Source organism: Arvicanthis niloticus (genome assembly GCF_011762505.2).
Source record: "Arvicanthis niloticus isolate mArvNil1 chromosome Y unlocalized genomic scaffold, mArvNil1.pat.X SUPER_Y_unloc_4, whole genome shotgun sequence".
Classification (NCBI taxonomy): domain Eukaryota; kingdom Metazoa; phylum Chordata; class Mammalia; order Rodentia; family Muridae; genus Arvicanthis; species Arvicanthis niloticus.
Genome location: NW_023045021.1, coordinates 827,212 through 843,769, shown reverse-complemented (window position 1 = coordinate 843,769; position 16,558 = coordinate 827,212). Strand labels below are relative to the sequence as shown.

Sequence of the window (16,558 nt, the reverse complement as noted above, 5' to 3'; positions counted from 1 at the left end):
GATTTGAGATTACAGAAAGAATGCCTATGAGACTGGTAGATGTACTGTAATATTGCTGCCAACCTGCAATGTAACTTCCAAACATATGTCTCTTCTAGACTTTGAGAATGAATAGAAGCCGAGTGGTATTGGAGATGTTCCTGGTCACAAGGAATTACTTAATATGTCTCCACTTAACAAATTAATATGAAATGCTTTCATTTTGTTCAAGAGGGTTTGCTCCTGGCTGTTTGGCTTCTCTGTCTGACACTACCCCTCTAGTGCCTGACACAAGAGACTTTTTACTTCTCCTCAAAAAGGTTTCATCTCTAAGCTTTCTAACCCAACAGGACGGGTTCCTACATTCTTCTTGACTTGAAATGCTCTTGGAAGATTCCACATTTCACCAAGGCTGTCCTCTCTTGTTAGAAGTCCATGAAATACAAGCTGGTCCAGGAAATCAAGTATAGCCTTGAGTCCAATTACTCATAATGGTGTGGTTTCATCTACACACAGATCTGAGTAGATGAACGCAAAACTGAAGTGTTAGTCTTGTTTGGCATAGCTATCCAACCTTTCTAAAAATAATGTAATTGCTGCCTGGATTCTCAAAGTTTCTACTAATAATATGAACATCCTAAGCTGTAAGGAACTGTAGACTGAGAGCACAATAAATGTACGGGTAGAAGTTATTATCAAATTTATTATCATTAAATAAAGATAAATCAGTATAGAAGACACCATTCTGTTTCTATGAAGCATTAATACCATAAAGAAAAGGAAAATGATGAGAACAATTGGTTATGTAAAAGCTTTCTGATGTGACAGCAACATGAATTGACAAGCAATTTCTTTAGTACTGCACATGATGTGAAAACAACAGCGAACCATTGTAGTTGAAGTCTACAAAGTGATTTGCCATTCAACTAAAAAATTAAATGTCTTTACTTTTCTGGCCTCCCTGATTGATTCTTCCTGGTTTACGTTTAAGGTCCAGGATGTTTTTCACACAATTTATGTTCATAATTAGCCATTATATTCATATGACTATGGGATTGGTAATATGAATCTACTTAGCTTGAACTATGTGTGAACATTTTCCTGCTTTTGGCTATAGAGACCAAGGTACATAGATTCAAAATTTACTTTTTTACTAGGGTGATATCATGAAACTTTGGGAAAAGTAGAGTAGGAACAGGCAAGATGGCTAATGGTCATCAGCTATTGGATTAGGGTACCTGGAATGCCTCATTAGCATGGGGAAGCATTTCAGGAATCTCAGTTGCTGAGTGAAAAGTGTCTATAAGAAAAAATAAAATCGATACCATAATTGAATTTAGAGTATGTGATGCTCATCTGGTAGAGAGAAAAGTGGATGTTTTCCCCAAACAAGCCCAGTGAAGAAGAAATCCTGCTATTTTAAGGAGTCTCCAATATTGCATTGATAATAGAAGATATCCAATCACAGTGGGCTTCAATGTAATTTAGAGTGTTTCTCAAATGTATATGTGTGTATACACACACACACATGTGCACACACACACACATGATGTGCACACACACACGCACATATATATATATATATATATATATATATATATATATATATATATATGTATATATACATATATATAAAGTTCATTGTGTGTATATATATATATATATATATACACATATATACAATGAAATTTAATGATTTCTTGAAAATAGAGAAATGGCCCCTTCCCTGAGTGCTGAATTATTTCCCAGCCATTGTGTGAGAACAAACGATGAGTGTCTAGACCTGCTGAAAAGCATAATATTTTGAATAACATTTATTTAATTCCTGCCCATCTTTAAAAATTTATATTATGAGACCTTGACGTTGTTTCAGGATAAACACAAGTTTACAAAGTGGAAGATTCTGTGTGGTTTTATTTGTCTATCCATTTTTCTCAGAATGCTCTTACTGTAGCATAGCTCCCAATTGCATGAGTAAAAATTGTAATAAGCTCAATAATTTTAATTAGAAAAGTTTCCTTTTATGAGAGCATACATATATGTGCATGCACAACCCAATCAGAAATGCCAAAGCTTAGAGGCTGTATTATCCACAAGGACTCCACATTTCTTTCCTGTGGTAGCTTCCCTATGGTTGCTTTTCTGTTTAGCACAAGGAAATTTATTAACTTCCCTTAACCTTGGAATTGGTTATATGAATCTATACAGCTTAGACTCTGTAAACTTTTTGCATTTTTTTGTCAGAAGTACTTGCTTATATGAACTTGGCCTATAGATATCTGGGAGCTAAGACATGCAAAGACATAAGTGTGTTTGCAGAGTACAAGAGGCTATAATGACATGATACATCAGCCTCAGGATATTCAAATGAAAGTTTATTTCAAATTAATAGATAATGTTAGTAGGTCTATGTAATTTTAGGAAGTATCTTGCAGGAATCTTCAGGCAGGTGTTGCTGAGACAGATCCCTCAGCTCAAGTCTTCTGATGGGGATGTTTCATGGCAGACACAGGCTTAACTCTGCTCTTTGGTCTAATTAAGCACATCTCATACAACAGCATAATTACACACACACACACACACACACACACACACACACACACACACACACACACACACCTATACATCCTTAAAAATATTGTTGGGGTTCTAAGCCTCAAAGAGGAAGTGGCCACTGATGGGTTTTCTCAGAGTTCCTACACATGTAAGGTAGGCTTCAAACACAATAAATGCCAAGTATGAGATAATGTTTTAGGCAGATTAAATGGAAAATATCAGTAAGAGTATTTTGGCTGTAAGAAATAAATGAATTGTACACTAGAATTTCTAGGGTTAACGCTATAGTGCAAGTTAGGAGAATAAAAGAATAAAAGAATCAAACGATGTCAGTTTTCCCTAAGCCTGCTTATGTTTTAGTCAAATGTTATTTTAAACCATTTGTAGATGCTCAACTTAGGGTCAGGATAAGCACAAGGACTATTCTAAGCATGGCAGTTACTTACAGTAAGGAAAAAAATAACAGAAACTGTCATGCTCATAAGACACTTATTGAAATGAAAGACTTTCTATATTGATAACACACATTAACTAAATAATAACATAACAAGAATAAAGGCCCCAATGGTTCTCTGGGTGACTGCCAATGTACATACTTCTGTGCCTGCTTCAGGACACTCTTCCACATTCACAACTTCAGCCTGAGCATCTGTTTGCATTTTGTTCCTACGGTGGCCTTTTCGAAGCCTTAATAAAGCCATAAAGAAATCATTATTAATATGTCTTTTATGTATTGGTCAGGAAGCTTCCTCATTGCTGGATAACTTTCATAGTACTGGAAGGGGATTGAGTAAAGAAATTCATCAACAGGCTTACTAGCTGTGAACACTGTGATCAAGGATAATGCCTAGCATGGCAAGACATGCCCATGTTTACAATCATGGCATTACAATGTTATGGGTGCAACCAACCAATTTCTGACTGGATTGATGGCCACACCACAGGAGAAAATACATAGCAACTGATCTGTGAAGCATTAGGAAGAGAAATTGGAGATAATATAACCTAAATACATTGTGTGAAATTCTTAAAGAATGAATAAAATCATATTGAAAATAACGTTGTATAATGATATGTATGCATGGAAATACCATAAGTCAACCCACTACTTTGTTTGTCTAACTTTAAAATGTCCTGTGTCATAGAATTAGAGGTTTCATTCTGTGGAAAAACACTTAGCCAACATAGTTTATGTCCTGGTCCTAAATCTTATTCTAGTCTTGCAAAGACAAGAACACAAAAACAAGGTTTATATTTGGGAGATCAAGCAACAAGAAACCCACCATCAGTACAAAATATGAGAGGTTGATGTATAGTAACATGTCTCTCTTTTAAAAAATAAACAGCCGGGCAGTGGTGGTGCACGAATTTAGTCCCAGCACTTGGGAGGCAGAGGCAAGTGGATTTCTGAGTTCGAGGCCAGCCTGGTCTACAGAGTGAGTTCCAGGATAGCCAGATCTACACAGAGAAACCCTGTCTTGAAAAAAAAGAAAAAGAAAAAGAAAAAGAAAAAGAAAAAGAAAAAGAAAAAGAAAGAAGCAAGATAACCTAACAGTAAATGTGCTAAGTGATATTTATGAGATTCTGATGGCATAAAGAAGAGTTAAAACAGGAAAAGCCAGTTAATGAGTTATTGCAGACATCTGCATATATTATTTGGGCATGAAATGTACAATTTTTACTCTAACTGCTTTGATTTTCAGTGTGATATTATTTAAAAATAAGCATATTATTTACAATAGTTAACACTTAGAGAAAATTCTAACATAACACACATACACATGTATGGGTATACATATATACAAAACACGTGTTGATTTCTTCTTGAAGGTAGGATCTCACATAACCCAGGCTAGACTTAAACTCAGTATGTTGTCAAGGAAGACATTAGACTTTTTATTTTGGGGCTGGAGGAATGACTCAGCAGTTAAGAATACTGACTTCTCTTTCAGAGGCCCTAGTTTCAATTCCCAGCTCCCTCAATGGAAGCCTACACCTCTCTGTAACTCCAGTTCCAGAGTATCTCACACCCCTTTCCAACTGCTGTTTTTCACTGGAGATATGCAGTGTACAGACATACATGTAGCCAAAATACACAGATAATGATTGTCTTTAAATTGCTCTATGTGCCCCCACCTCTCAACTCAGATATCAAAGGCATATGCTGGTAGGTTTATGCTATGTAAGCCCTCTGTCAACTGAGCTACATTCCCTGCCAGTGGAGAAATCCTTTTTTTTTTTTTAAAGTGTCAAAACACACATTTCAAACACTTCAATTAAAGCTTTCAATTCAAGGATTTCTGGTCGATTCAGATCATAAGATGATTATAATGATTTTAGTTTCCTTTGCATTTTTAGCCCTTTCATATTTACATACTTCTTTATATGCTGGTGACTTACTCTGGGGAACCACTAAGATAACTCTCCAACCCCAAGACAGTTTGAGAACATTTTCATAGCTCAGAAAAGGTATTCCACTGTTCTAGCTACCATTCCTCTCTGTCCCCATCCACTCTGCACACAATACCTGGCCAGAGGCAACCTCTAATCCACCTTCTGCCTCTGTTGAGTTCCCTGATATGAACTTATAGATGAGCAAAATTCAGTTTGTCTAGGCAGGCTTCACAGCAGGTAGGCTTGGTGGCCAGCAGGCTTTGAACAGAGCCTTCACAGGCTTCTGATTGTAAGCCCTGGGTCTTAAGGGACAACCATACAATACTCAGATTCCTCTTGTTTTCAACTGAAACCAGTCACTGAAGTTTAAACACTTCACATCATCCTGGACTTTTTGTAAGCCCCGAGCCTTGGCTGCAAAATATTGTTACTTTTTATCCATCTGTTCCCAAGCGTGATTTTTTTAAGGTAGTAAGTAACCTGGGACCCCTAGCTCTCCCTTGTACTTCAGACATTAATCTATCTTTCACCTTAAATTTACTTGGCTTGACAGAACTGTCTCAAAGCCAAGCTTGGGTTTTGTTTGAAAGCATAAGGCAAATTTTTGCCTTTGTCAGGCTGTGCATGGTGGCCCACTCATGTAACCCCGGAACATGGGCGGCAGAGGCATGAGAATCTCTGTGAGTTGGAGGCCAGCCTGCTTTATATAGTGAGTTCCTGGAAAGCCTGAAAATCTGTCTCTCTCTCTTCTCTTCTCTTCTCTTCTCTTCTCTTCTCTTCTCTCTCTCTCTCTCTCTCTCTCTCTCTCTCTCTCTCTCTCTCTCTCTCTCTCCCTCCCTCCCTCCCTCCCTCCCTCCCTCCCTCTCTCTCTCTCTCTCTCTCTCTCTCCCTCTCTCTCTGTTTCTCTCTTGCTGTCTAGCTCTTTCTCACTTTCTCTTGCACTCAGGCTTTCTCTCTCCTCGAGCCTCTCTCCCAATTCTCCCTCTCCCTTTCCTTTTCACTTTCCTTCTTTCTCCCTCTTGCCCCTCCCCTTTCCCCTCCTCTCTCCCACACACAAACTGACAAATAATGTGACCTGCACTAGACATCTTTTCACCTGAGAGCAAGTGAATGTTTTGCTCCATTGTCCTGTGTGGATGGAGCAGGATATAAGCCACTGCTGCATCATTAGGGAACAACCTCAGATGTATATTATGTGCTCTTTTCTGTCACTTTTTTCTAGAACCATTATTGGATTAATCTAGGAAATGATACAACAGACAGTAGTTAAATGATTCCTTCCATACATTAAAATGTACAGATCTGGAAACTGGAAGAGGTATTGGTGGTGGTCTACTCAAACACACATACAGATGTATGTATGTATGTATGTATGTATGTATGTATGTATGTATGTATATAGGTAGGTAGGTAGGTAGGTAAGCAGGTAGGTAGTTGCGAGAAAAATAGACAGAAAGGCAAGAAAAATTCTGTAGTTTTAAACATAATTTGAGTATGTTAAAAATTAAAAATTAAAAACCATTTATCCGTGTTTATTCTGTTGGAAGACAATAAATTATATTAAATGATATGGTAGATTCAGAAAAGCTAATTCGTCATTTTAAAATTCTTAATCTTTCTTATTTTGCCTTTATTTACCAAAAAAAATCCTGTTTTGGCTCTGCATTATTTACAGCCATGATACCTCTTACCTATGGTGTTGTATAGTACTGTCATCATCGGAATCATCATCTACAGCATTTGTTTGAATGTTAACTGGTTGTGCCTGCAAAAAATTAGCATCATCAGTTGTCACCATTTTAGCATCTCTGAGAATCGAATCTACAGCTTTGTACAGAGAAGAGTTACACCTTCTTCTAACCCCCTAATTGGCATTAAATGTACCTATGTACTAGAAAAACTTGACATTTCTAACATGCATTATATATTCAAGTTAATCCAAGTGTCACGTCAGTTTGAAAAACATGCTAGGTTTACAACTTATGCACATACAGTGGTTTAGTCCAACACTAGTAGATCAAGGAATTTTACTTTGATTCACTGCTTGCTATTTTACACCCACACACTATAAAGACTCCTCTGACTGCTATCTCTGTTCTCTTTAATTTGTTTTCCAAAATATCAACTGGTATAGAAACAATATCCTAGAGGCACAGAGAGAAAAACTGGAGGAAATCGCAAATAGACTTTCTGGTTCCATGATGGAGACTAGTGAAATATGGGTGGGACAAGCAAAATTTGTTTTCTCTTTCTCAGAATAGGAAACAGATATTGGGCTGAGTCATCCTGTATATTAGAAGTCTACATTCTTATGGCAGAAGATAAAACTCAGATCCCAGAGGGTTGGTATGAAGGAAGAGTGAATGAGGCAATCAAATCAGACAACATCCTTCAGTCTTCTCCTCTATACAACTTTCCTCACTCTCTTCAATATGGAAAAGTGGTTTGTTCTGAAATTGAATCTAGGAGTGATCTACTATGGCATCACAATAGAAACATGGTCCACAGCCAAACAGAGCTCTTTATATAGGCTGCTAACACTACCCAGTCTTCATTGTTCTAGTTAGCCCTGGAGTTTCCATCCCCATGACTAAAATCAACCCAGATTCCTGCCATTCACATCTGGTTATCTCCATTCTTGTTTCTTTATACTTCATGTTCCACATTCAAAGCAGCCTAGGGATTTCAGTTGAGATCATACTCTGTTTAGCATAAATTCTGTATGTATTACTACAGTGAGCAAAGTTCTGCACAATCTATCACTTTCCTGTCTCCACCATCCCCTTCACTCTTTCCCTTATTTGAGTCACATAAGCAATTTTATTCCTTCAAACTCTCCAAATTGAGGTCAGTGCACTCTCTGTATAGACTGCCTTTGTTAGACTTGGGGGTACCCTATTCAAAACAGAAATCACCAGCTCACTTTCCCATGACACCTTTTATCAGTGCCTTGTCTGTTAGCTGCCTGTATGTGATTCCCTGGTACTTACTGCAGTATCTAGGACATGAAAAGTATTTCATGTCATTGAAAATACAAACTAAATGATTTTCAGTCTAACACATGAATTTTAATAACTAGCTTTTCCTTTGGCCTGTAAAAAGCCTTTACAATCAAGTACCTAAGGTTGTGAGGGAGGGAGGACATGAAAATTCACTTTATAAAACTAATATACAAATTGTTCTTTCCTTGCTGAATACTAAATGTATGTATACTGATGTCCAGTAGCTGGAAGAGAAAATGCTGTGCCCATCAATAAGAGAGAGATATAGAGCATACTCACTGACTCATCTGGCGTACGTAGAACAGAAATGTTTCCCACAACATAGTACTTTTCCTCCCATAACAGCCTTGGAGCAGAAGACCAAATCTTTCTGCTATTAGGACCGAAGTTTCCAAAAAATACAAATGACTCTAAGGGTGACAGACATAATGGCAATTAAATCAGAAGCAATCCTGGCTAAGAGAGCAGGCAGACAACTTCCACATCACAATGCTGTTTGTCACCTCACTGGCAGTTTTCAAGATTCTGAGCCATGGGCTTCTCTTTATCTTCCTTCCCTTCCAGCTAAGATCCCCAGAATCCCCACATGGTCACCACTAATGTATGAGGCATGCATCCTGAAAAATCAAAGGTGTGATTTTTGTGCTGATGTCAATCTTTTTCTTTTGACCTATGGATTCTTGAGTTAGTCTCTAAAAGAAATAGTGTTTGTGTGTGTGTGTGTGTGTGTGTGTGTGTGTGTGTGTGTGTATTCATGCATCTGTCCAAGTGATTTTTAATGATATTTCACCTTTAACTTTCAAGAAAGAAATAGGAGAAATATTTTAACACGCATTTGTGTACCTGAAGCAAAAAAGTATTATACCTTACCTTTGATTAACTCAGATATTTTAAGGGTCAATTTTAATTTTATATCTTGATTTCTCAGCTTGTACTTCCTTAACCCTCAAAAACTAGGTCCCATACTACACCTGACATAAATGTTATCTATTGAAAAATTTAGGTGAAATGACTTCTTTCCCCAGGTCAGTGTATAGAGATTTAGAGTTTATATTCTATATATTGGCCCTTGATATAATGTTAGAATTCTAGACTCCAGTGAATCTAATTTGTGGTATGGTTTACAAACTACAAAATCCATCTGTAACTTATTCAAGTTATTCATGGAGCTCCCTTTAAGCTATTCAGTGCAGTAAACATTTTTTTGGATTAGGTTTTTAAAATTATTTTGTTTTGTCAGAGGAGACATCCACATCCTCAACCTATATAATCATCCATTTTTCTATATGACCTCACCTTATAAATTTCAGTATTTTTAAATATCTAATGTAGTCAGAAATTGTGAGTGTAGTGGTATCAGGTATTTCACAGTGACAGTAATACAAGAATTAGTATGCTAGCAATCAGGGAATACAGCACTCATGGACATCATGTAAGTATCATCATCTGGGTTGCTTACCATCATAAGAATCCTGTAGGTACAAGATGAATTTCACATACTGATATATATCTCCCTTGGTACATGGTCCTGTAACAATATGTGTCCTGGCCACTCTGACCTACATTTCCTTTTCTTATATAACAGCAAAATTCGATTAGGCTTCCCACTAAAGAGAGCAAGATACAAGTAAATTTATGTAGTCTGATGGATTATTTCAGACAATAATAGTCTTCCTTAGTCAAGACAATATTGTAAAGAACACAACTTTCTTTCCATAAATGCTGGTCCTCAGAAGAGATATCATTATTATATCCATAAAATAGGCACTAGCTGGAACACAATACACTAGTATTTATATAGCACTACTAAAATTTGAGAAAGGCTGCTGTAATTATGTTTTATTGTAAATACTAAGACAGGGTGGGATGATTTCTCAATTAATTTTATTGACTCTTTTAGAGTTTCATATATGCATGTGATATATTTTGATCATGTTCCCATTCCCTCCAACTTAGCTCAGATCCAGTTCCACATATCCACTCAGTCCTTCCTAACTTTGTGTCCCCCAAAATACACAATTCCACTGTGTACTACCCATATCCTTCCACTAGAGCAACAGTTCTCAGCCCTTTGGGGGTAGAACAACTCTTTCATAGGAGTCACCTAAGACCATGTACATATCAGATATTTACATTACCATTCAAAACAGTAGCCAAAGTACAGTTATGAGGTAGCAATGAAAATAAATTTATGGTGGGGGGTTACCACAGCATGAGAGACTGTATTAAAAGGTCTCAGCATTAGGAAGGTTGAGAACCACTGCTAGGGGCTACATCCTTAGAGGTACCCCACTCTTCCTCCCACAGCATCCATCAGCTCTCTTGAACTCTTCCACTGCGTGTGAGGGCTCATCATCTGAGAGTAATGTCCTATTGAGCTCCTCCATAATTCTCTAGAAGAAATAATTTTTAGTGTGAGAAATGTACTATTTGAAATTATAGGCTATTAACTTAAATAGATATATTATCAGCAACTACACTGATTTTTTTTCAAAAACTACTAAGGTGTAAGAGAGCAAGGAATTGTTCAGCTAAGTATTACTTTTCACACACAATTCAAAAATTAAATTAAAAAAGAAAACAAAACCATGTATGCATACCTATATTTGCCAATGGAAGATTTAGAATGATCTTCTCAGATATGTCATCCTTTTGTTCATCATGAACAAGATTTAATAGGCTCGTCCCAATTATATCTTCCTAGGGAGCAGGAGAAAGAACAGATTTTGCTTTCAATACTAATACCATTAGTCTTCCCTGTATCCTTGCCATAGGTGTTTAGTGCTGCCCATGCCATTTATACCTATAGGTGCAGTGCTTCAGGCAGTTTGCATAACCCTCTAGTGATTACTCCACATTACAATCCATTCTGTCCACAGTTTTCCTGTGCATTATCTCCATCAAGTAGTTGGATTCTTCCCTACCCATTTCATAGACCTCAGATGCTGTAATCCTCACCCTGTCTTGTTTCCCTCTTTGTATGAGCCTGGAAAAAATTCTCAGCTCCTCACCCATAACTTTGTCTCCAGTCTTGAACCAAGCAAGTGAATCTGGATGGAAAACCCCACACAACTGTGCCACACAACCGTGCCACTAAACTGTGCCACACAACCATGCCACAGAACCATGCCACACAACCGTGCCACACAACCAGTGACTATACAACTCTGCCAGAAAGCCTTTCCCCTGACTCTGCACTTTCTCACTCTTCAATGTGAATCCTTTCTTGTTTGCACCTTCCTCATACTTTCAAGTCCCATGCCCTCTCTACATTTTAATTTATCCTTGTTTATTTTGATGGAAAAAGTTCAACCCTTCCCCCTGTACCATAAAGGGACACTTATCTTTTCAATAAAAATATTTTCATTGGTCCATATATAAAATGGAATGCCCTGAGTCCAAGAACAACCTGAGGCTACATAAGGAGTTTTGGGGCGGGCTGAACTATAGAATGCTACCTTATCTTGCCAAGAAAGAAAGGAAAAAAGAATGAAAGAAAGAAAGAAAGCCATAGTGAAACCCAATTATTTTGTGTGTTAATTTTTTAAAGGAGTTTGACAAAAGTTAAAAATTAAAAATTCAACAGATTTGATGTGAAATATAAAGTACCAAGAGGTGTTACCTATTCTTCCATTGGTCGAAGAGAGGTGGCATCTTTTCAAATAGAATCATTGGGCTGGAGACTAGCTCAGTAGGTGTATGCTCACCTGATATTGACAAGGCCTTTCTTTAAATCAAGAATGAAAGCACAAGCACTCAGTCATTACAAAAGAAGTCAGGCATTAACCCTGCTCAGTGCCATTTTCTGAGATTCTTAACAAGTAGTAGGTTTTATTTTTCTGACAGACATTTCATCTTAGACAAAAATGAGAGGAGTGGATAGGCTGAGGGAAGAGTAAGAACTTTTGCCGGAATTCCAGCTTGTTTTTATTGACTAAACACTGAAACTAGTAGAGAAAATGATGTCACAGAGTCATAGCTGAACACCAATGACTTATATGAGGATAAAAAGAAATAACTTATGAACAACAATCAATAATGACCCATTTCCCCAAAAGCTGCAAGAACTTACTGGAAGATAGCCAAGAAGAGGTGTCACATTCTGGGATACAAAAACAACTTTTCCTTCTATGTTCAGTACAATTGAAATATTTTCAAATGACTAATAAAGACAGAATAATAACATAATTAAATAGTGGAACAATAATAAAATGATAGCTTTATTTCTGAGTGTATAAATTATTAGAATAGAACACAGAAAATGTATTGCATTTCTTACATATCTATAAAGTAGGCACATCCTTAATTAAAATTCTATTATTCTGCCTCCTACACAGAATCTACTTCACCTTAAGCATGAGATATTTATCAATGATGTGCCACTTGGACAAACATATTTCAGTGTACCCAAAATCAATAACTAAACTTTCCATCTCACACTAGAAATATTCATTTCTTAGTGTAGATGGTCACACTTTAAATATGTTTAGTATTTGAATGCTAAACGTTTTTAAAGACACATTCATTTATACTTAGCCTAGTGTTCAACTTAAAAATATAGTTAGTGCTATCAATTTTCTAATGTATAATGGTGTGAAGTCAGGTTTCCCAGAAGGTGAAATTTAGAGCATGTGAAATACCAAAATGTTGTCCAGAAAAAGGAGATGTGGATACCTGTGTGCCTGCCTCAGTATCACCTCTAAGAAGAGGACAAATAAAGCGGGGCTCTCCTAGGAATTACTGCTAATGCAATGTACTCATTCATTTAAATTTAGAGTTGTGATCCAGATACTGATTGTGTGATCCTCAATTCCAATATTTATTTTAAAGCAGTACTTCCTTACCCTATTCTGCAATAAAATGATTATTTTAAGAAACAAGCTCATAGAATTCATACAAGTAGATAGTTGCAAGTAACAGTGCCTCATTGTAAACACAAAATGGCAATCAGTCCTTTGAAAGAAGCAATACTGGTGATAAATCTCTGATAAAGTGAATTGTACAATAAAAAAGCACAAATGTTTTAAAATATTTTTATTTTGTGTGTATGAGTGTTTTTCCCTGCATATGTGTCTGTGTACCATGTGTGTACCTGGTACCCATACAGGCCAGAAGAAGGCATCAGATCCTCTGTAGCTGGAACTGCAGACCATTGTGAGTGGCAGTGTGAGTACAGAGAATTAAACCTACCTCCTCTGCAAGAGTAGCCAGTACTCCTAAGTGATCATGCATATCTTCATACCATAATCATTAGTGAAATGAACAATTAGTTTCAAATATTGTCTTATTACCTGTTGTGGTTTGGAACTGGTTTGAGTTTATCCTCACCCAAAGGTTCATGCAAGAGAAGATATTTGTAGCACATAAATAGCAACTGACCACCTCCAAGAATCATTGTGTTAATCAAAAATTGTATGCTACTTTTGCTAAGTATTGAATTAAGGATTACCCACATGCTAGACAAGTGCTGTTATTGAGCTAACAACACCCAGCTCAATCGAAAAACAAAAACTTCAACTTTTTTTCATGAGTCAAAATATCAAATCAATGTGTCCCTGTTTCCACAGGCCCTAAAATTATTATTTTTCCCATTTTTGTGCTTAAAAACAGCTGTGATCATACCTACGACATATTTGTGCCATAAAAAAAACTTCTCTAAGAAAAGGTTTTCCAGGGAAGTTCCTAATACCAGACAGAAGCTAAAAGGTTGTAGAAGAGTGACTTTCACAGTTTCACAGCACACAGCCTGCACTTTTGCCTACAACCATCTCTGCAGTTTATAGTCAGCTTCTGGAATAGTTTAAATATGCATTTGGTTTCATAAAAGTATTGACAGATTTCAAATGAGATATTCTGAAGCCTCTTCACAACACAAATTTCAATATATGATACCTACCTACCTTGGGTTTTTAAATAAAAGTGCTTGAAAGGATAAAAGATGCCCGCACGTGGCTTAGGTTTCCATCTAAGAGTGTGTATTGTTATAATATTTGCTTCGTTATTGTTTGAAAACTTTTTCTTTTCCAGCTGTGCTTTGAAATGTGATGTAGTGCATCTTGCATTCTAGGTGATCGACATGTAAATGTAAACAACAAATTAAATGACCCTTACCTGAAGAACCGTCTTATGGTATTCTTCATAGGTATTAAAAACAGGGACAGTGTTTTGTTCATAAGTTGTTTGTACATTGAATATTCCTTTGCATAAAAGAAATGACAGGTGTTAAATTAAGATAACTATTGATATTAGAATTCTCAGCTTATAATTTAGAGAAATACTTTGTTAGTTTGGTAGGGGGTGCTTATGTGTTCCATTACTCATGTGTAGAGATTCAAAGAAAACCTTGGGGGATTGAATCTCTCCTTCCATCTTTATGTGAGCTCTGTGAAAGTGATGAGAACAGGGTGTGTGTAGAACTCGTGAAGTAGGGTGCTAGCAGCTATAGGCATTTTGAAGAGGGTTGAAGAAGAAATGCATTGTAAGGGAGTGGGCACGGCCTAGAAAATATTTTGAAAAGTGTAGCCACAAAGAGTGCATAGAATCACGGAAATGGACCTAAGTCAAACCTCTTTGAGAAGACAGAGAGGCAATAGCAGGCTGTTCTCTGGGTCTCTTTCTAGATGATCCATATCCAAGTCTATTCATCAGTCTCTGAAGTTTATTCATCAGTTTCTGAATTCTCTTCAACAAATTGTGAAGATCTTCATGGGTTATCCTCTGGCACCACTAATTTACAGAGAAGTAAACATGAGCTTTATGTATGATAAAGCTGAGGCTAATTACTGATATGGTGCCCCAAAAGAGGACTAAGACGACAGAAAGACAAATCTTTTTCATTCATATAACATCCAAGGTCTTCATTATACACTACAACTACTGTGGCAGGATATATCAGAAAATGGCCTTAATCCCAGTACTCTGGTGAGATGGCAGAAGGATTGTGGATTTGATGCAAGTCTTGGGTTAATATCATGAGCTAGTTTCCAAAATAATTGATAAATGAACAAGCAAACAAATAAGATCTATTTCTATTATAACAATAACATGAAAGTCAATGTTTCCACCCTTTGGCTGTGAGGCTGTTAAAAGTAAAAACCAATCCATTTCCATGTCTTCCCAGTACAGCCTAATACAATGTCTGGCACTGTTGTTTAGCAATCACTTAAGTTAAACCTGAACTAGCTTGAGTGAAATAGCAAGACTTAGCTTCCCTTCTGTTCTCACCTGCTTTAACAGTAATTCTTACCAGGTCTTACAATGAAACTGGGGGAAGAGAAAACCCACAGAAGAGACCAAAATACCCTCAACTTCCCTGACAAAGTTTGTCTACATCTGAAATAACAACAGAGGTCAGAACACAAAGCTTTGCCAATTGTATTACAAATTCTTACCTCCTCATTTTTTGTGTATTCCTCTCCATTTTTTTCAGTCGGGTAAAGGTGGATTCTAAAACCAAATAAGACCATTATTTTACTAAGTAAACATCTTTGTACAATCTATAGCATCTCCTTGCTGTAGCCGTCTTATGTCTATCTTGCTCTATGCCTGATAATCATCTTATGTCTATGTTTGCATGTATCCTGTTGTTATCTTGAGTCTATCTCCCATCAAAGGATCTCCTACACTGCAGCTATTCTGAGTCTATCTTCCATTTATGGATCATCTATACCCCAACTATCATGTGCCCTTGTTCCATCTATGAATCATCTATGTTCTAGATAGCCTGTGTCTCTCCCTATCATATTCCCTCTACCTATCATGTGTTTAACTTTCATCTGTCAATTATCAAATAGTTCTCCTGTGTCTACATTATCTCTATTATCTTCCACCTTGCATGACTTATCACCAATCAGTCATCTATCTTTCTACACACCTGTGTCTATCATCAATATGTCTATGGCCTATCCTCTGAACAATCTTCTATATGCCTTCTACCCAACTATCAACTGTTCCCTAGCAATCCTAACTATGCTTTGTATATCTTTCAAATTATCTACATTCCAGCTATCCTGTGTCTATCCACATGGTTGATCACCTATCTGTCTACTATCTATCCTTTGTCTTCTCACTGTGCTGCATCTGCCATCTATTCTATATCTATCTTGACTTTATTATACTACCTATCAGCTGTCCTGTAGCTATTCTGAGTCTCTAGGCTATACCTAGATACCTTTGACTAACAGAAATATCTGTTATCTATCTATCTATCTATCTATCTATCTATCTATCTATCTATCTATCTATCTATCTATCTATCTATCTATCTATCTGTCTATTGACCTATCTATTTACCTATCTACCTACATATCTATCTATCTATCTATCTATCTATCTATCTATCTATCTATCTATCTATCTATCTATCTATCTATCTATCTATCTACCTCCCTATCTACCTCCCTATCTATCTACCTACCTACCTATCTATCTATCTATCTATCTATCTATCTATCTATCAATCAATCAATCATCAATCATCTAGCTTTCCTGTGATTGTCTTCGATCAACTACTCTCTGGATATATTTTGCCTATCTTTCATCTATCTATATTCTATCCTCTAGCTATCCTATATCTCTATTCCATTAATGCATCACTTATCATCTAGTTACCCTGAATCTCTGATCTC

At 36.7% G+C, this 16,558-nt stretch overlaps 1 protein-coding gene across 1 annotated transcript in view; it reads right to left on the bottom strand.

The window, feature by feature from the left end:
- LOC117701317 (uncharacterized) overlaps positions 1–15,397 on the bottom strand; it is a 408,908-nt gene extending 393,511 nt beyond the window's left edge. The window contains 5 exon segments of the mRNA XM_076706224.1: positions 10,532–10,631; positions 12,004–12,093; positions 14,043–14,128; positions 14,498–14,657; positions 15,323–15,397. Of these exon segments, the coding sequence (XP_076562339.1) occupies positions 10,532–10,631; positions 12,004–12,093; positions 14,043–14,128; positions 14,498–14,657; positions 15,323–15,397 (511 nt within the window).
- Between the last annotated feature and the right edge of the window lie 1,161 nt (positions 15,398–16,558).